This window comes from Electrophorus electricus, chromosome 11 (genome assembly GCF_013358815.1).
Source record: "Electrophorus electricus isolate fEleEle1 chromosome 11, fEleEle1.pri, whole genome shotgun sequence".
Taxonomy (NCBI): Eukaryota; Metazoa; Chordata; class Actinopteri; order Gymnotiformes; family Gymnotidae; genus Electrophorus; species Electrophorus electricus.
Genome location: NC_049545.1, coordinates 19,788,609 through 19,809,389, shown reverse-complemented (window position 1 = coordinate 19,809,389; position 20,781 = coordinate 19,788,609). Strand labels below are relative to the sequence as shown.

The following is a 20,781-nucleotide window of genomic DNA, read 5'->3' as shown; positions in this document are numbered from 1 at the left end:
TGTTTGTATGTGCGCGCACGCAATTGTGCATGTATGCGCGCGTGCGCGTCCATGTGTGTATAATTGGATTTCCTGCCGAGCTCAGGGGTGAAAAGTGTTTTCGCAGAGACGATAGCTCTGGTGTGCGGAGGGCAGAAGACTTGACCTCGCACTTGTGTGTTTCTCCGGGTGCCGTGAAGGGCTCTCGGGCAGCGCCCCCCCCTTTGAGGGCCTCTGATATAGTTCGCTGTCATGAATACCAACGCTTGCTCTGCACTCTGCCAGCCTGCTGTTGGGAGAGACAGTCTGCTGCTAACTGCAAGTGGCTAAAAATAATAACAACAATAAAAACAGGGGATGTTAGAAAGTTCATCAGATCAGTGGCTTCTGAATGGATAGGAACAGATCGGACTGATTCGGCTCTACTGATAAACTGTCCTGGGTGGTGTGAAGGTGTGTTATAGTGCATTTATCCATCAATTCATTTGTTCTGTACAAGCATTGTCTCCCCGTTTGAAATGCTGTCAGAAGTCTGTGCTTGTCTGTGTGTTAGTGTCTGAGCAGCGCTGTGTGCTACCATAGCACAGTTAACAGAGTTAGGATTACATGTGTGAGTAGCTTCAAGCAGGGAGCTCCAGACCTACTGTAACTGAGGTGTGCGTTGGGTAGCGAGCCAGCGATGCTCTGAGAGTTCAGCTCAGAGCCAGAGGCATTTGTTGAGGGCGGAGCTGAAGGATAAGTAGAGAGAGAGACGCTACAAAATGCCGGTTTTAAATAATCTGTATAGTTTTGTCTTATGTATTGTAGAATGTATTGATCTTTCATTTAAATATGATTACATTTTCTCTGTTCATCTCAGACCTGCATACCAAAGACTGTAATGTGTGTGTTGTTAAAACATAAAAAAAAAAATACTGGTTGCAAGTACTTTTCTCTGGTATTTGTAAAAATGCTTAATAAACAAGCATAATTTATGAGGGGTGACTAAATAAATGGGACAAAAACTTTCAACTTATTAAAAATGTCAAAACGTTATCTCAACAGGTGGTGTTCGAGGGTATCCGCGGTGATGGCTATGAGGGAGACATCGCTATTGACGACGTCTCGGTCACCAAGGGGAAGTGCAAACAAGACAAGCAATCTGAAACAGGTCAGTAGAGTGGGTGAGACACCAGACCTGTACCGGGCCCAGAACTGTATTGGGCCCAGACCCAAACGGGGCTCAGGCCCGTGTCAGGAACCCACACCGCCAGTGCCGCCGCGGGCATGTAAAGATAAACCTCCTGCTCTGTTTCCTGGAACAGCAAAAATGATTTAAGGTCAAACTAAAACTATACACATATAAGGAAGGGAAAACATCACATACATGTAAATGTCCAAAATTATCAGCTTCATTAATTTACTTTCATTTCATAATATTTTCATTAAATATTCAAAATATTTTCACATTTTTACTGAATAACTGGGTTTGTGCAACCCATCTGGTGTTCTTGCATGAACTTTGCTGTGGCTCCTGTACTACACTGCAGTTTTCTGTTTTCTGCAGTGTAATGAATGGAGCGTAGGGGAGATGGCTGTTAATAGAGGTGATGGGTGTGGCTGGCTGTAGCAGACTTGGGTAGAAGTGTCAGAGGGAGAATCTTTTTTTTGCTAAATACGCATTTTGTCTTCCATTTCCAAAGGCGGGTCAGTCTGGCTTGAACTGTGCTACCCAGGGGATGCACTGGGTGGGTGCAGCATTATGGCAGGTTAAGCAGACAGGATCAGGTTAGACTTTTAGGGCAGTTTTGTTTACTGAATGCAGTGCTGATTAAGAAAAGCAGGTGGGGGGAGAGAGAGAGAGAGAGAGAGAGAGAGAGAGAGAGAGAGAGAGATAATAAAATGGTGAGCCAGCATTTTTCATTTTTCCTGCTGAGACCCACTGAGGAAGAAGATGGTGGAAGAAGCTCTGGTTCTGCGTGTGAGCCAAGAATGTTGGTGGGGGGCCGTGGGCCCCCTTAAGGCAGGAGGCTGCACAGGCAGCTGTTGGCCCAGCCTGAGCAGCTCGGATCCCCAGCGCTGTTGGCAGCTCATGTCTCAGCCAAGCCCCAGCACTCCTGCTGAGACCCGTGCTTGGTGTGGGATGGGTGAGAATTCACTGGGCCTGACGAAAGAGAGAGAGAGAGAGAGAGAGAGAGAGAGAGAGAGAGAGAGAGAGAGAGAGAGAGAGAGAGAGAGAGAGAGAGAGAGAGAGAGAGAGAGAGAGAGAGAGAGAGAGAGAGAGAGAGAGAGAGAGAGAGAGAAACTTCACCTCTAAATCAATAGTTGTACAATGGAAATAATCAGGCTGGGTCTTGACAGAGAATATTGCACAGAATTACTCATTTACATATTACTCATTTACATATTACATATCATTTCTTACTTAGTATTACATATTACATATTACTTAGTATTCACTCTTTTAAGTAGTGCAAAAGTATTACTCATTTTTCCACCTTGCTGGACCCTCTAACACCCACTGGAGCATCTTCATGTTCACACGTGAACAGCAGTGGCTCAGTGTGTGACATTCATGTGCTTCTGAAGCCACTTAGAGGAGGAAAACCCTGTGATCTGTGGACCTGATCAGAGCGCCACTGTAATGCCACAACTCACTTAATATTTTGTCTCAATGGAGACAACAGCAGTAAATGCAGCTTTATTGTGCTGTACATGAAGGAAAACCAGTGCTCCTATTAGAAAGGGGTCTATTTATATTTGATTTTATGTATTAGGGTTTATAGGAAGGCTTTCCCTAGTACGCATATTATATTTTCAGAGGGTGTTTCCGCTCACCCCAGCTGCTCTGTACCAATCGCCTGCCAGTCGCACCTTAGCGAGTAGAACCCTGCGTCACACTTCTTTCTCTACCGGGGCCATGACTGGCTGCTGCCTGCCTGCTCGGAACACACCACACCACTTCTCCCCGAAATGAACAACATTCCCCAAACTCTGACTTTTTTCCCCCCACATCAAAGAACGATGTTAGCATTATGGCATGTGATTGGCGTTCCACCTTTTGCTGTGTCAGTGGTCAAGGTCGCCTCCTGCCAGCTCTGCACTGGCCTTCGCATTTCCCTGTGCTCTTATTAAGAAAGCCAGTTGGAGCAAGATTTGGTTTTCCAAGGCTACTTTCGTTTTCAGTGTTCTGTTCAGAAACAAATGTCTGAACAGTCATTGACTGAATGCTGCGGCATTCAGGTAAAAGCTGTTTCAAATAAATTACCCTGGAAGAATTCTGAAGTCAGAAGGAAGTATTTGTTTAAACATATAACTACAGTTCATGATGAAGATGAGATGCAGGGCTGCATGGAGCTTCAGATCACCAACCATATGAGCCTGGCCCACAACAAAAGATCATCAGGGTGATTCCCAGTACAGGGAGGGTGACTCCCAGTACACGGGCCCCAGGATGGATCCTGGGGCAAAGATTAATGACATGGGAGATTTGGACATATCCTCATGATCTTGTGACTAGATCTGGCTCTCAGTAGTAAAAAAACAAGGCAAATTTCTTGAAACTTCTGGAATATCCGATTTTACATTCGTGTTGTCTGTTCATGGTCTGGGTGCTGCCACTGTATTTTCTCTAGAGACTAAGCTGTGAAAAGACTTGCACTCTTCACAGAACTTTGGTTCTCCTAGCCACATGGGTATTAATGTGTGTGAGCTTTCCCAAAAAGCCACACAAGGTAATGTACGGTGGGCATATGTAACCATGTGTGTCATTACGTGGCATTAGCTAATGCAGAAAGCTGTGCAAGAATGTTTTAAAGTTGTGTTATATGATTTGAAGGAATAAAGGTAATAGCAACATCACTGAAAACCCAATACTGAAAGTGCCAGAATACTAAACCCAGCACAAGTGAGGAAAGAAATGCACATCAAAGCAAAGGGGTCTTTTGATGCATGTGGATTTCCTGAAAAAAAAAAACACATCACACAATGTTTCACTGAAAGCAACGGAGGTATTCGTGTTTGTATCATTAGTGTTTCCAGAGAGTCAGAGAGATTCAGAGATAAGCAAAGCCTCTTTCAAGGCAGGACAACAGTCAGCAGAAATGGACAGATTATTTATATATATATATATATATATATATAATTTAAAATGATTTGTAACTACTACTACTACTTCATTTTAAGACATTGGTATAATTCATTATAACAGTAATAAAACAGTATGTAGTTTGTACCCCTGAGTTTAAAAGCACAAGTCAATACCAGTAGGTATCACTCTTATATGGTCTTTGTTACAACATCAGTCAATTAAAGATGCAATCACCACAGAATAGGATATGACTGATGCTCATAGTGTGCCAGATATTGAGATATCTGGAAAAAACCGACGCCATCACAAAGGACATGTCGGTCGCTGGCACACAGCCATCCACCCCGTGAAATGCAGCGTAATATTTGCCTGATCCTGCTCAGGGTCATGTCAAAAGCAAAACAAACACCACTCACTGGATGCCACTAACATACAGAAGCTGGAAAGTGCCGAAGCAGTTGTCTGTTGCTGTTCGGACAGCACGAAAGCAATCTGTTGCAGATAACGACACATTTGGCTGTCAGGGAACAGCAACTTAAGTTTATTAAAAACCTGCAATCAAGACAAGGGTAAAGAGAAAGAGCAGGAATGGTTTATATGAGGCCCAGGAGTATGACTGGACTGATGCAACACAATCCAGCGTATCCAGGCTTACACCCACAGATGCTTCTTTCTCAGTACTGCTGGTGCATCAGTCCCGCTCAGCCACACCCACATCTCACCCCAGCCACTTAGATCGTAGCGATGCCAAGGTGTTTCAGCAGACGTACACTTCATATTTGGTGCTCTGTTTATTAAGCTATAATTTAGTTTGTTTAGCCACGCAGGAGCCATTTTATTCTATTCATTAAGCACACCACACCAAGTAATGGAAATGTTTGTGTATTATGTGTATTCTAAAATTAAAGAGTTACAAAAGAGAGATGTTCACATTAAACAAAATTAACATTTAAACTACAAACAGTAAAATGTTTACTGTCTGCAAATAGAACCAAAATGCAGGACTCACTATACTGAAAATTTCCTTTTAGAAGGAGTTAAAAAATCATAAAGATATGATGGGTACACTGCTTAAGCTTGTGATAGTCTATGTTACTGTAGATAGAGTTGCCCTGCCAAGGTTCCAGACCTGCAGCTGACACAGGGTTCTTGAGTTCGTCACAGGTTGTAGCCTCGGAGCTGTCATGAGCCCTTCCAGGCTGCAAAGGGTCTACAGTTCCAAGGTCTCCAACTCTCCAGGGAGCGTCCGTAAGCCCGCGGTTTTCATCACCCCCCCCCCCCCCTCATGGGTGGAGCAGACTTCACAGAGGGAGTTGTGAAGCCACACATGAACCTCGGTAATCTTCATCACTTTGTCGCGGTGCAGCGTTGTTATAGTCATGGTGAAGCATTGTTATATATGGAGGACAAGAGGATTCCAGATCGATTCTTCACCACGCTGCCCGCCAGCTCCGTCAAGTCGCTGCGCAAACGTTTAGCCCCGTCCTACGAAACCACAACTGGGGACCTGTCTCCGATCCTGCCACATATTTCGTCGTTGTCAAGAGCTTGTTTTAAATCTGACGGGGGGTAAGACGCCAGTATCCAAAGCCTTGTGCCGTGAATCCGCGCTGATGTAACTACATCAGCACTGCGTGTTCTCAGCACCCATCATTAGCACAGAGAATCTGCCTTAATAGATGAAAAACTTGCTTCCACTATGTGTCAGTGGCTGAGCGTTGATATGATCCCTGCCAATGTCTCCGAGGCAGTGTGAAAACCACACCGAACGCCGAGCACTGAACTTCTGTGGGCAGCCTTGGGCAGTTTGAAGTCATTTTCATACATTTTCTGTGTCTGGAATTTGAAAGAAAAGTGCATAGGAGTAAACATCATAGAGAAGGCCAGGCAAGGTTATTTTGATTATATTAAATCTGCACTGTGTAAATTTGGCAAATTGGCGACCTCTCTGGTGGAAATATGAAATTGAATGCAATGTGCAGACGATTTTGTTACATGGGTTGTAATTTGAACAGATTTATCTGATGATTGATAGCACATTCAGAAGTGTCCAAAGGGAACGCAATCAGAGCTCAGTAATGGAAACATCCTCTGAGCACATATGTGAATTATCTACTATTGTAATCATATCCTTATCAATATAATATTGGATTTGCATTTGAGACCTTTCAAACTCATAAATGTGTCAGTGTCATATGTATTCATATCATCAAGCGCTGGGTTAAATTTTAGCTTTCAGAGTGTCTGATCAATCTGACAGTGTTCTCCAGATGTTTTAATCCTGCTTCAATATTACACAACAGCTAACAGCTCTCTGGCTAAAACAACTTCACAATTGCATTGCTTTACATAACAAAGGAAATATTAAATTTTATCAATCAATAATATGGCTATTTTTGAGAGGTCGCTAGCTAACCACCAACATGACTTACTTGTTCAGCAATAAAAGCAGTCAACTCAGCAGTACTCCCGAATCCCTTCAGGTTGCTGACCTGTCACCAGCATTGTAAGCCAAGCCTGTGTCTATTCTGGTCCTTGGCTCAAGCTTCGTCGCGCTCCTTTTTAGCTTGCCAGCTCGCTTCACCTTTCTTTCTTCACTTAACTTTTCTTTTCTTTGACAAAGGCTGAAGCAGCAGAAGATGAATGGGTTTGCCATTCCAGTGTAAAGTGAGATCTCTCGCCCCCATTCACTAACTCTGAGAGCTGTGCAGATCAGGACTGTGAGTCACTTACATTACTCAGGTAACCACGCCCCCACTTACGTTACTCACGTAACCCCGCCCCCACTTAAGTTACTCAGGTAACCACACCCCCACTTACGTTACTCACGTAACCCCGCCGCTACTTAAGTTACTCAGGTAACCACGCCCCCACTTACGTTACTCAGGTAACCACGCCCCCACTTACGTTACTCAGGTAACCACACCACCACTTACGTTACTCAGGTAACCACGCCCCTACTTACGTTACTCAAGTAACCACGCCCCTACTTAAGCTACTCACGTAACCACGCCTCCACTTACGTTACTCAGGTAACCACGCCCCCACTTACATTACTCAGGTAACCACGCCCCTACTTAAGTTACTCAGGTAACCACGTCCCCACTGAAGTTACTCAGGTAACCACGCCTACACTTACGTTACTCAGGTAACCACACCCCTACTTAAATTACTCAGGTAACCACACCTCCACTTACGTTACTCAGGTAACCACACCCCCACTTACGTTACTCACGTAACCCCGCCCCCACTTAAGTTACTCAGGTAACCACGCCCCCACTTACGTTACTCACATAACCCCGTCCCCACTTAAGTTACTCAGGTAACCACGCCCCCACTTACGTTACTCAGGTAACCACACCCCCACTTACGTTACTCAGGTAACCACGCCCCTACTTACGTTACTCAAGTAACCACGCCCCTACTTAAGCTACTCACGTAACCACGCCTCCACTTACGTTACTCAGGTAACCACGCTCCCACTTACGTTACTCAGGTAACCACGCCCCTACTTAAGTTACTCAGGTAACCACGTCCCCACTGAAGTTACTCAGGTAACCACGCCTACACTTACGTTACTCAGGTAACCACACCCCTACTTACATTACTCAGGTAACCACACCTCCACTTACGTTACTCAGGTAACCACACCTCCACTTACATTACTCAGGTAACCACACCTCCACTTACGTTACTCAGGTAACCACACCTCCACTTACGTTACTCAGGTAACCACACCCCCACTTACGTTACTCAGGTAACCACACCTCCACTTATGTTACTCAGGTAACCACACCCCCACTTACATTACTCAGGGAATCACCCTATTGAGCTGAACCTTCCTTTTGAGCCTATGTGTGAGACATTAATACGTAAAGACATCTTCTGATGTGTTCCGAACCCCCCCCCCTCCAGCCGACCCGACCCCAAAGCTCTGACTTTGAATGAATATTTCATGCTTTACAGGGTGACTCCCTGCAGCAGGAAGACACTATATTTCAGCAGGGTTTTTTTTCTCTCTCTCTTGACTAAGTAAAGCTTAGTCTTTCTTTCAATTTTAACAAACAGACCTTATGTAGTGTAGTTTTAATTCCAGAGCCTTTCTGAGGGGGTATTCCTAACCTGTTTAAATGTTTACATCATTTTTAGATGAAACAATATGTTTATAGATTGTAAACACATATTTGGTGAAAAGTAGATATACGTGTCCCTGTAATTTGAGCACAAATGTGGCAAGAGACCATAGATATTTTAAATTGTAGTAGAAATGACAATTCGTGAAATATGAAACACATTAGCCACAGGGAAGCGTAATAAAGCTCGTCTTCAGATAGCCCCCCTGAAGGGCTGGTTGCAATTCTCACTGAAAACTAAAAAAATAAAATAAATCATCAGAAAGAAAGTCATAAAAATACACTGTGTAGCCCTTGGATGTGAAGCACATCACTGCTGCTAAGAGAATGTAAAAGTCTGTCTTTGGCAGCGGAGACAGCTCTTATTTGGGTGTGTTGCCCGGTAACAAGAGGACCACCTCTACTGAGCAGACATTGTCTGTAAAACACATTCCACACTCCACCTGCCAACATCGTGATACAGAGAGGAACAGGGAAATATGATCAGGAGCTGAATCAGCTAATTATCACCTTCACCACTTTTAAATCTACAAAAACTGTGTACAGCACTCGAGGGCGAACATTTCATTTCACCACTGGGGAGGACGATAAACAGAAAAACTTCTCATGAGCAGTTTGTGAAGGGGATAGCAAAGGAAACCCTTAAGACTACTATATAGTGGGCAGTTGATAGGTAAATAAATTAAGGGTTGTACCAGCATTCTAAAATGTCTTTTTTAATTAGTTTAATAGTAAATATAATAATAGTTTTTGCAGTGTTTCTTATCGGTAATCAGGATGTCTGTTCTGAGAACCAGTTATCCTGTATCATAAATACACGCCTGACATTTGTAACAAACCAATTCAGCTTGAAAAATGGTGGAAAATTCCACACCTTATCATTGAGGACTTTGGCCTCCCCAGGCCAGTTAATCTTCCAGATCTCCCATGACCATTGTATGTGCCATATGAGTGCCTTGACCACTGCGGTTGTCACGTTTATCATAGCTACGGTAGTTATGTTTACCATAGCTGTGGTTGTCACGTTTATCATAGCTACGGTAGTTATGTTTACCATAGCTGTGGTTGTCACGTTTATCATAGCTACGGTAGTTATGTTTACCATAGCTGTGGTTGTCACGTTTATCATAGCTACGGTAGTTATGTTTACCATAGCTGTGGTTGTCACGTTTATCATAGCTACGGTAGTTATGTTTACCATAGCTGTGGTTGTCACGTTTACTGTAGCTGTGTCCCTCTGCATCGGTGCTCATTAGTCAGCTAGGAAGATAAGCAGGGTTTTTCTTTCTCTCATAAAATTTGACTCCTCAAAAATGGCTGAGGAGGGACTGTTGAAAAACAGAGCAAAAAGGCGTAAGACTTTCACCTTGAGTGAGAGAATGAGGTTTCATTCGCTGCAGTTAAGCAGTTCAACTGTAGGGGAATTTGCTGTTGCATTTTCTTACTCCTACCCCAGTGATGGAAACGCGTGCGGATGAAGGTTTAATGCGTGGAAAACTTATCTGACTTCAAATTATAATTACTAATACGATTCATGAGTATATGAGTAACCAACTTGCTCCTTAATGTTAAAAGAGCTAGCTTTGTCGGAGGTTTACTGATCAGCAAGCCTAAAATATGGCTTAACCTAGTAAACATGTGCACTAGTTTGGATATTCTGTAGGGAAGTGGTCTCGTCAATCTCTTGAACTCTGCCTGGTTCCTCACTTTAATTAGTGAGTTCTTAAGGATATGAAGAGTTCTTCACGTGAGTTTAAGGTAACAGGGTTTATTCATAAAGTACAAGCGGATTAGATACACGTTACAGTTGCTTAGATGTTGTAATGAGTCAATACATGGTATAAATAACAGAAATGCAACAACATACTTCCTGAATGCTCCCTGACAGAGAAAGGAAGAGGAGAGAGAGTGAGAAAGAGTGAGGGAATGAGAGAGGGAGGATGGGGGACCGAAAGAAAACAGGAGAGCAAGGCCCAGGGAGAGATTCCTCCACACCTCCTCAGGGTTAATCACTCCTCAGTTAGCCATCCCCCCCCCCCCCCCCCCCCCAAAACCCACCACTCCAACTCCACTCTCCAAAACGTTCTACCCCCAAGCCCAGACGTCCTTCGGTCTTATCTTGACCTGTGAAACAAGTTTGCCACTTCTGACCAATCAAAAGTAACCACCTAATGGTATCCCCCAGCACAGGAAGCATCCACAGGCTCTCACGGCCAGCGGTGGGACACTGATTCACAGTCCTGAATAAATATTGTCCATTTGTGGTGGGTGAGGGCCATGGTGACCATTGTGATTTTTATCGCCCTTATATCTGTGAGGGACCACAGATGTGCACAGCATTGGGAGGAGATGGAAACAAGACTTCATAGAACAGTTTGGCATGCGTGATGGCCTTTAGGCTTTCCTCTGAGAAGTTTGATTCGATCAAAAAAGTTTGAGATGAAAGCGTCGCTAAAGGCTCAAAAATCGTTTCTACCAGATCGCTAGGAAGGGGGTGGGGTGGGGGGAATGTATTGAAGCTTCTTTTCGTGTTAGCCTGCCAAAGTACACACACACACACACACACACACACACAGAGTGCTCCTCACTCCTTATTCAGAGACTTTAAAAACAAAGATGAAATGAGCCATAATTTTCACTTGGAGTTGCAGCTGTACCAATGACATCATTTACACAACTGAAGGCCATCGAGACATGAAGTGTGTTTTAATGTAGCCTAGGTCTAATATTTATGCTGGTAGATCTTTAGTTTGATATGATTTTAAAGGCTGGTGACCACTGCCCTAGACATATCTGCATGCACCAGGAGACGCAACTGCCCCAGCTGGCAGCCATGATGGCTCTATAAACCATGGTCATAACCTTTTTCACCCTTCACATCTTCTACCAGACATTTGGGAGTTTGAGGGTGTGTGTGTGTGTGTGTGTGTGTGTGTGTGTGTGGGTGGGTGGTCTGAGAGGCTGAGGGTGCCGTGCAGTATTCTCACTGTTCCTAGGATCACGCTCTTCTGGACTGAGATTGGTGCGGTCATTCCTGGGGTCTGTTGGACTCACTCCTCCAGTTTAGGGGTCACAGCCCCAAGCCCTCCCCCCCCCATCACCACTGATAACCTTTAACCTTCCGCATTCTCTCTGTTTCTTCTTTCAGTTGGTATTTCTCCAACATTCCCTATTCCTTCCTGCAGCGTACAGGACTACCTCATCTATTACCGCTGCAGTTTTCTGCATCTTATCCACTATCGCAGGGTCTGCTTGGTACTCCACTGCTTGTTTATCTGTCTGGATCTGGAGGTCCCACAGGATCTCGTTGTTCTCCACCACTCTCTGTCTGTGTGGTTCAGTCCACTGTCTCATATATTCCTATATATGATCCCTTATATATATTTATGTGTGTATGTGTGTGTGCTCGCGCGTGAAGGACCTTTGTCCGAAGCAGCCTGTTTCTCTGAAAACCTTGTGCTCTTTTCACTCTCTTTCTGTCTTTCTTTCTCTCTCTACCTCTCTGGAGAAGACTCCATGGAGTAACTGCAGTGCACCACAGTTAAAGATGGAAGGGTAGTACAATTTGCAGTGAAGTATACGCGCACACCCCAATTTGACGATCATTAACTCAATTCTGAGTGACAGTTTTGTAGGTTTGCGACGTTGATGACTGAAGAATTACCAAGGACACACACACATGCACACAATAAGGTCAAAGCTGTCATTATGTGTGGTGTCTCTCATGTTCTTAAAATCCTTTAGGATGTTAAGAACTCTGCAGCATGGGCCAGGCCTTATTGGAACAGCTGCACACAGAAGTGTGTTTGGGGTGGGGCAGCAGGTCCAGTGGTGGTAATGATCACCTTTTATTGCAGCAAGCTGAACTCCCTAAAGCCTGTAGTTACTGCCTCCATAAACCTTTACTTAAGGTGGCCTCTAGCTGTGTGCTTCTTCACGAACCATTACTGTGTTACCTTTGCAAACCCGTTAATGGCATCTTCCTCAGAGGCAGTTAAAAAAAGAGAGAGCAGGATCTGTGCTCTGCCCCATGCTGTCCTGAGAGAGAGAGAGAGAGAGAGAGAGAGAGAGAGAGAGAGAAAGAGAAAGAGAAAGAGAGAGAGATATTTAGAATTGTACTAAAGTACACAGAGTCTCCAGAGAAACAGAGCGTTTCAGACAGAAGTCCTTCATCAGCTGTGCAAGCAAAGTGCTTCTGAATTAGTAGTAGGAGGAACCAGTTTATATATGAAAACTTGATTTAAATATATATTTTGAATATAATTTTGACTATATCTACATCTCTTACTGCAGTACACTGCAGTTACTCACCTGGAAAGAAAATATGTATGTATGTATGTATGTATGTATGTATGTATGCATGTATGTATGTTTTCTTTGTTATTGTGTAGATTTTTCCTGTCCTACCACTTCAGCCAAACAAGGAGCTTTTAAGCATGGCTCTGCACCATCACCTGTGCAGTGTTTAGTGTTTAGTAGCTGATCTCAGTTTAGTGAAGGCACACCTGAGCCACAGACTGGTAACTGCTTTCAGTGGCTGCACACCTGACCCACGTGCTGGTAGCTGGTTTCAGTGCTGACACATCTGACCCACACAGAGGCTGTGTAGCAGAGAGATCTGCAGCCTGCACTTGGGGAAAACACATTGCTTGTACTGCTGGAGTAAGACGGCAAATTAATGATTCAGATCAATCATTTGGAAGGGTCATTCAGTCATAGAGCATTCTCCAGAGGTCAATGTTTTTGTGTGTGTCTGTGTGTGTCTGTGTGTGTGTGTGTGCATACATGTGCGTTTGTACAAGCACTAGAATAGTGGAGATGTTCTGTGCATGTGTGGGTATGTGAGTGTGTATGTCTCTTTGTGCGTGTGTGAGTGTACATGTCTCTTTCAATCTCTTTCCCATGAGGCTGTACTATGTTCTCTCCCAGGATACGCAGACCAAGTTCACACATTCATTAAATCCAGAAGACAAATCACCTGCTGCTTCTTTCTTCTCCCCTCTTCTCCTCTTTCTCCTCCCCTCCTCTCCTCTTTCTCCTCCTCTCCTCTCCTCTTTCTCCTCCCCTCCTCTCTCTCCCTCATTCATCTTTTCCTCCACAGAGTTTCTCCTCTACCTCCCCCCCCACACACACACACTGACGCACACCCATCACACATGGCCACGTTCCCTCTCTGGCAGTTTTGCAGGAGGAGTGATGGGTTCATGAGGAACCAAAGTGCAGTTCAGTGCAGTATATCCAGTAGGTTGGTCCTGCAGTGAGGCGCCTGGGAGGGTACAGAGACAGAGATGGAGTGCGCTGTGCTCCAAGGGCTTCAAACCTCAACAAGATGTTGATTTGCGTAAGATGATTTTATGCAAACTGACCCCATATTTGCTGTGCACTCAAAACATTTTTAGCATTTGAAACTCCATATTGGTCTTAAATATAGAAAAAGTACCAGCACAGATGCATGCATGCACCTCCCTCTCTCTCTCTCTCTCTCTCTCCCTCACAAAGACACACACACAAATACACACACGCACGCACACAGTCTTATAATTAGATGAAACCTCACTCTGCTAAAGAACGCTTGAATCACAAAGCCACTTTCCAAACTTCCTGCCTCTTTCTAGGGTCTTTGAGATGTTAGAACAGAAGCCATGGAGCTACTTCAGCTGCACTTTACTGGAGCGAAAGAACCGAGAGCCTGATTACAAAGCCATTGATTTACTGCCAGTACCTCCTTGGCATAAACGATATTGATCCTTTAAATATATAGCTACTCTTTATGTATTAAAACCATTTTGTTGGCAGCTTGCATGTATAATCTGTTCTTTGTTAGAGTGAGCGTATGTTTGTATGTGTGTGTGTCTGTCTGTGTGTGTGTGTCTCTTTGTGAAGGAGAGAGAGAAGGAGGTAGTGTGTGCGTGTGTGTGTGTACAGTGTAATCCCTAATTTGTATTACCTAACAACTACAGTAAACCCTACACGTTTCTGTGTCTGAAGAAACCTGCCTGAAATATGGATTGGAAATAACAAATAAATACTGTATGTTAGTCTGTTCTTCATTTTTCCCCAAATGTCGCGGAGAGCCACGGGCATTAAGGGAAGTCATTACTCATCATTACTACTGAAATCCGATGGCTTTTAATTGGTCTCCTACCAGCTCTTCACGCCCTTAAGATAATAGTTAGCCACGCTCACGGGCTGTAATTTATCAGCGCAATCCCCTCGCACGTCTGCTCAGTGGTGACACCAACCACAAACCATAATTTACAGTAATTATCTTCAAAGCCCCGATGGCTATCTCGGGCTCTCTGGACATCTGACACTCCAGCCAGCATCTTAAAACATCTATTTCTGCACATCCCACGTGTCTTGAGTTCCTCTTCTCTTCTCCCCTTCTCTCTTTAAGAAGAGTTAAAAAACTTCAAAGTCTGAGAGCTTCGTTATTACAAAGCTAAGAGAGGTTTTATTTATTTTATTTATTTATCTCCCCCCCCCCTTCCACCCACTTAAATAATAGATCGCCGTGTGTAATGCTGCTCTCGGCTAAGGCGTGTAGGAAAATGATGTCGTGAGATGGCGCCTGCACGCGCGTCAAATTGCCGCAGTGGGGCAGGCACCCGCCAGCAGCGGCAAGCAGACGCAGGGATGGTACCTGTTCAGATGCGCGCACGGAGTCTCTGTGTGTGAGGTGCAGCGGTGAAGGGTTTGGCTGGGGTGTGGTGGGTTTGGGTGGGGTGTGGTAGGGTGGAGGTAGGGTGGGACGGCGCGAATCGGGCCGTCAAGGGATGTGGTGCTAGGGATGTGAAGCTCCCTGAAGAAAAATAAAATATTTTGTTATTTTTGTAATTAAATATTAACATTATAACTTAGAGGTTTTAATTAAATATTAATCAGCATGATAATAAACCTACCCGTTTTGTTGTATTTGTAATGAAAAAAACAAATAAGTTTATTATCATCTCAATTGATAATACATAATTAGATGTATAAATTAGAATTGCCACAGCAAAAAAAAAGCAGTAATCTGCGCAAAGCTCTGCTAAGTGTGCATTTAGATGGTAAGCAAGAGCAAAGTGGAGGTCACGCACTTTAGAGAGCAATCATAGAGTTATTCACCTTCACAATGAGTCCGGCAAAAGCTAGGCTTGCTCAGCCTGGGGGGAAGATGATGTCAACAAAAACAAGACACCTGTTCTGACAGCAAAAAAACTTAGCACTTCAAGCAGTTAAATGTGCAAAGCAAAATGCATATCATAAAAATGTATCCCCCGGCAAAGCTCGGAGAGCAAGCTTTTCATTGGTTAAGATCAGAATGCAAGCTTCTCATTGGCTAAGGCCAGAGAACAAGCTTCTCTTTGGATAAGCTCGGAGAGCAAGCTTCTCATTAGTTAAGATCAGAAAGCAAGCTTCTCATTGGCTAAGATCAAAGTGCAAGCTTCTCATTGGCTAAGAACCAAAGCAACAAAGCCTCGCTGCCTCATCTTACAGCGGCCGCGATGTACCTGAATAGCAGGATGTGTGTGTAAAGGCTGTGTGTGTGAGTCCTGTCCTGTGTGTTTGTGTTGTAGATGTGCTTCCTGGATCAGCCTGGAGCCTTCACCCTGCAGCCCGGAGTGGTGTTCTCCTCAGCTCTTTGTGCCTATGCGGGCTGTTTCTCACAAGATGATGGCCGACGCTCTCGAAATTCCCCCGTCACGCCGCCTGCCTCCTGCGGCACTAACCAGCACTGCCCAGACGCGCCCCCACCACCCCGCTCTCACAGTTTCAGTTTCTTTTTATCTCTGCCTCTTCATATTTCACCCCGTTATCTCTGGCCACCCTGCCCCCGCACGGACCTTTTATCATTCTCAGCACTGCATCTGCCCCCGTTCCCCCCACACGGACCTTTGTTTCTATCATTGTCTTCTGTTCAAATTTAACCTCCTGGAAACTATTTGTGTGGCTTCTGTGACCTGCGAAAATGGCACCTTAACCGAAACCTTTTCCTCCGAACATTCCTCTAAACCCAGCCATGATTAATATTTGCAGCACATCAGTATATTTCTAGGTTTGTTGCCTTCTGCCCCTTCCGCAACCCTCTCGCCCCCCTTACTATGTTGCTGACACGCCAAAGTGTCAACTATGCTACCAAAGATGAAGGCGGAGCTTTGAACAAAGAAAAGGTGCGGAGCCTCCAAAAGCAACCCGTCTCTCCCTGCGGACTGACGCTGCACAAAATGTGAATTCCTGCAATGGCTGAGCTGAGTGCCAGGCCGAAAGTGTCGAGAAAAGCCAGGACGGACGAGATGGATGAGCAAGACGGGGTGCCCCTCGGGCTGAGTCACGGCCAGCAGTGAGCGATTTTGACAAACCACGTGGAATCGAGTCTGTACATTTACATGTATATGATAACTAGCATAAACATCAACAACAGAACACAGATGGACAGCAACTTTTTGAACTGTTATTGAGTCGAACTAAAGAAGCACAAATTTATATGCTTTTTTGTAATAATTTTGGTTTCCCTGTGTAGTGTTTTGTTCATCTACAAATTTGCTGTATGCCTTGTCATTTGGCTTTGTGAGAAACAAGGATTCCTGTCTTGCTGCTAATATATCAATTTAGTGGAGTGGTGCTTGGATTTTGTATCAGTGGGTAGTCAGTGAAGTCAGCCATGCCTACCCTTTTCCCATCGGCTCCTGGATCTGTACGCGATCGCAGATCTGTATGCACCGGATCTGATCGAACAGTGAGAACGACTGTCCATCTTGCCCAGGTCTTGAACCACATGGCACTTCAGATGAGTTTCAGTGTGTATATCAGCACTGGCAGGTTTCTAATTAAAGGACATTGGAATTGACATACCTCCTTTTCAAAAATGGAGGGGCATGAAATCCATAAAGACTCGGAGCTGGACGACTGAAGTTCGTTGCGGAGGAGGTAAGGTCTGTGCCCTTTGAGACTGAGCTGATCTGCTGATCCTCTGGCGTGGAGGCAGTCTGTGGACACAAGTTTTAAAAGTGTACCCAAGCTCTCATAGGGGGGGCCAATAATGAATGTCACGTACAGAATTCACACGTCATCAGCTGTGGGGTGTACGTCTTAAAAATCAAGTGGACCACACTGAGTGGACTGAGTGGAAAAAGAAGAAGTGCATATTTTTTGGCACAAGTTGACCAAGCAAAACACCATCTTTCAGTTAAATGTTCTCAAGAAGTAATAACAAGCACCAACTTTTCATTTAAAGCAATATGGTATAATATTGATTTAAAGCATTCGTCACAGTTTAGCACACACTTAGTCATCAACAAAGTTTATAGTTTGAGCAAACTGTATCATAAGCTTATTCAGACAACATCTCACTGTTTCAGACCATGAGCAATGTGAGCCATTTCTTCTGAAATGTCTAAATGTTAGGACCAAGCTCCCAGAGGGTATATCAGGGCTCTCTCTTAGGTCCCCTGTGGAATAGATGGTGTTTATCACATGATCCATCTAAATACCATAAACACTGACTTTTGCAGAGTGTAAGGAGCACAAACACGTGTGCCTCTGTTGGAGTATCCGCATCATGTGTGGACTGGTCATTTTAAAGCTAGATATTATCACGCAAATTTGCTTTGACCCAGTATTGCAGACATCCTCTGTTGTCCTCATCCAACATGCAATGTTTTAACCCCCCAGGGCTCTCTCGTGAGACTTTGACCCCTGAGACTTTGACCCATCCTTGACCCCTGCTTGTAAAATTCGCTTGCACACATTTAACCACTTCATATTTATCTTATGATGCAATATAGCTTGTGTCTGCTGCCATCGGCGATCAGTGTTGACTTGTATCCCAGGTCATAGCGTAGGTCCATAGCAGGAGCCGAGCTCTCTGAACTACCCCGTTGCCGGTGGTCCCATGGGCTGGACACGCCTCTGTCTTCAGCCTTGTCAAAGCTGTGTGTTAATGTCATTGCTAACTCTGCATTTGCAGTCTCTACAGCACATGTAATCACCATTTATCATAATCAAAGTTAAGACACCAAAAGACTTCCAGAACGCAATAGTTGAATTAAGGAGAGGAAACACAGTGACATGTGCCACTGAACTAAATGTAATATTAGTTCATTCATGTCACAACTAAATACTGTATTTGTTCTCTTATTATATTCATTTCTACATTCACTTTTCATGTCAATATCACCTATTAGTGTTCTTTTTTTTTTTTTTTACATATCTTGCATCTTATGAACAGTGCAAACAACATACCTGTACCCAGTGACATCCAGACATTAACACCCATTTGAACTATAACAGTAGGTGCTAACACTGGTGATAAAGTAAGATGAACTGTTTACCCATGTTCACACTTGTTCGCCCGTGTTTGCCCGTGTTCACCCATGCTCACCTGTGTTCGCCTGTGCTCACCTGTGTTCGCCTGTGCATGTACAGGTAAAGTGATAAATGTATAAATCCTGTTGATCCTAAAATATCTTACATACAGCATAGTTAGGCAAATTCATACCATATATCTGTTCATTAATGCACTATTGTGATACGTTTCTATGTGAACAGAGAGTCACTGCACAATGTATGCCCCCAAGGATATGTAGTGTCTCTGGAATTTGTCTCAATGCCTGCGTGTGTGTGAGGGAGAAAGAGAGAGAGAGAGAGTGATGGGGTAGCCATCCTACTGATGAATTAAAATAATGGTTATGAGAACGTCTGTGACCCAGAGTTGTAGAAGTGTGAGTGAGCTAGTGGGTGGGGATGGTGTGTGTAGTGAGACAGTATCTCATACCCTTGGTGTGCTCAGCTAATGGCATTAACCTCGTGTTCTGCTCTATTCTCCATAACACTCCAGACCCCCCCCCCACCCCATCCTGGTCTCCGCCCCCGTGCTACTGAAGCCTGTCTCATTGCTATAGTAGTGCAAGCCGAGGTCAGTTACTCTGCTTTGTCAGATGAATGGACACTCATTTGCCCCAAATGGCCATTAGATGAACTATGGAAAACAAGCCAGGGTATGAAAATGAATGAAACCTTGTTCTTATCACCACATCCCAGCCCCACCTCACCTGCGCGCACACACACACACGCACGCACGCACGCACACACACACACACACACACACGCGCACGCACGTGCAGTCCATGGCCAACAGCCTTCAAATGACGTGATGATCACATTTATTTCAGCTTTGGCGTCTCAGACACAGTCATGAGTGATACAACACCAACTGATGTAAGCCTGGTTTCCCAAGAGCATGACAGTATCAGGACAGGTGCCCAAACCGATGGTAGCCATGTTACTTAACAACAGAATCCCTTCTTTTGACGCAGTTGTAAAGCTCACCATGCATGTGACATGCACTCTGTGATTTTAGTCTCTCACGTCAATCGTCTTGTTTGATCACCGATTATGACGTAAATTAATTTTGGGGCATTTTGCCTGGAGCCTGCTTGCTCCGCGAACTCTGGCATTCTGACTGTTGTGATCATTCATGCCGTCAGCCGTGACTGATTCTACATGTTAAACGGGCTTGTACTTTCAATAAAGGACTTTCTGTGAACAATAAATCAGTCCTACTTCAGAAAATCTGTTGCATGACATCAGTACCAACGCACGTCCCTGTTTGGAAGGTAAATTCTCAGAAACGAAACATATCTCTTCATTAGAACGCGATACCTGGCTTAGTAGTTTTTGCTTTCATCGCATTTTGGCGAAGAGGTTTTTCTTGCAAGTGCCCTGTCTGCAGCAGTCATAGGTTGTTATCGTAGAGCAGGAATTAAAATTACCTGCAAGTGAAACACGCTAAAACACGTTTTAAATTAACACCCAAAGGTCAGCCTTTCTCTCTTCTGTCTCGGTGTGGCGTGGCACTGCACGTACGGTTCGCGGCGCTGGCAGACAGGGTTCATTACGTGGCTGTAGTGCACTGCTGGAGAAGTGAGTCGTGATCCCTTGTCCTCGTCGGCCCAGAGCAGATCAGTGGAATCTTTTGGTCTTTCCCTTAAACCCGTGCGAAGGGGAACCATGAGCACTGAGGCCGATCCATGTCACCTTAAATTAATTTGGTCAGGCTGTGTGTTGTGTGCAAAGACTACAGAGAGGATTGATTGATGTTCTTTGATGTTCTTTGATGTTTGATTTGTTTGTTTCATTCGTTTTGTTTGTTTTCTTTTTTTGTGCCCCCCCACAATGTACCGGTGCACAAGTCAGAAGAAAAGCTTGTGGTGCTGGATGTTATATATTCTCTGTCATGTAATGAAATATTTTAGAGGAAAAGTATATTTGAAATATGACTTCAAAATATAAATAAATAATCAGGAAAAAAAACTGTTTATCTTTGTCATTCTTTGTAAGCATTGTGCTCCTATAAGGCTGGGAATCCTGTAAGGCTGGGAATCCTGTAAGGCTCAGGATCCTGTTAGGCTGGGAATCCTTTAAGGCTCTGGATCCTGTAAGGCTGGGAATCTTGAAAGGCTCTGGATCCTGTTAGGCTAGGAATCCTGTAAGGCTGGGAATCCTGTAAGGCTCTGGATCCTGTTAGGCTGGGAATCCTGTAAGGCTTTGGATCCTGTAAGGCTGGGAATCCTGTAAGGCTCTGGATCCTGTAAGGCTGGGGATCCTGTAAGGCTCAGA

At 44.4% G+C, this 20,781-nt stretch overlaps 1 protein-coding gene across 3 annotated transcripts in view; it reads left to right on the top strand.

Annotated features, from left to right (window-relative positions):
* Positions 1 to 20,781, top strand: part of LOC113575498 (MAM domain-containing glycosylphosphatidylinositol anchor protein 1) — a 197,261-nt gene that overhangs the window by 146,087 nt on the left and 30,393 nt on the right. For 2 of the 3 annotated variants that reach the window (XM_035531889.1, XM_035531888.1), the window contains one exon: positions 1,024 to 1,129. In XM_035531889.1, coding sequence (XP_035387782.1) covers positions 1,024 to 1,129 — 106 coding nt within the window. Of the gene's footprint in view, positions 1 to 1,023; positions 1,130 to 15,740; positions 20,437 to 20,781 lie in introns of those variants that run through there. The other variant, XM_035531890.1, reaches the window with a different exon arrangement.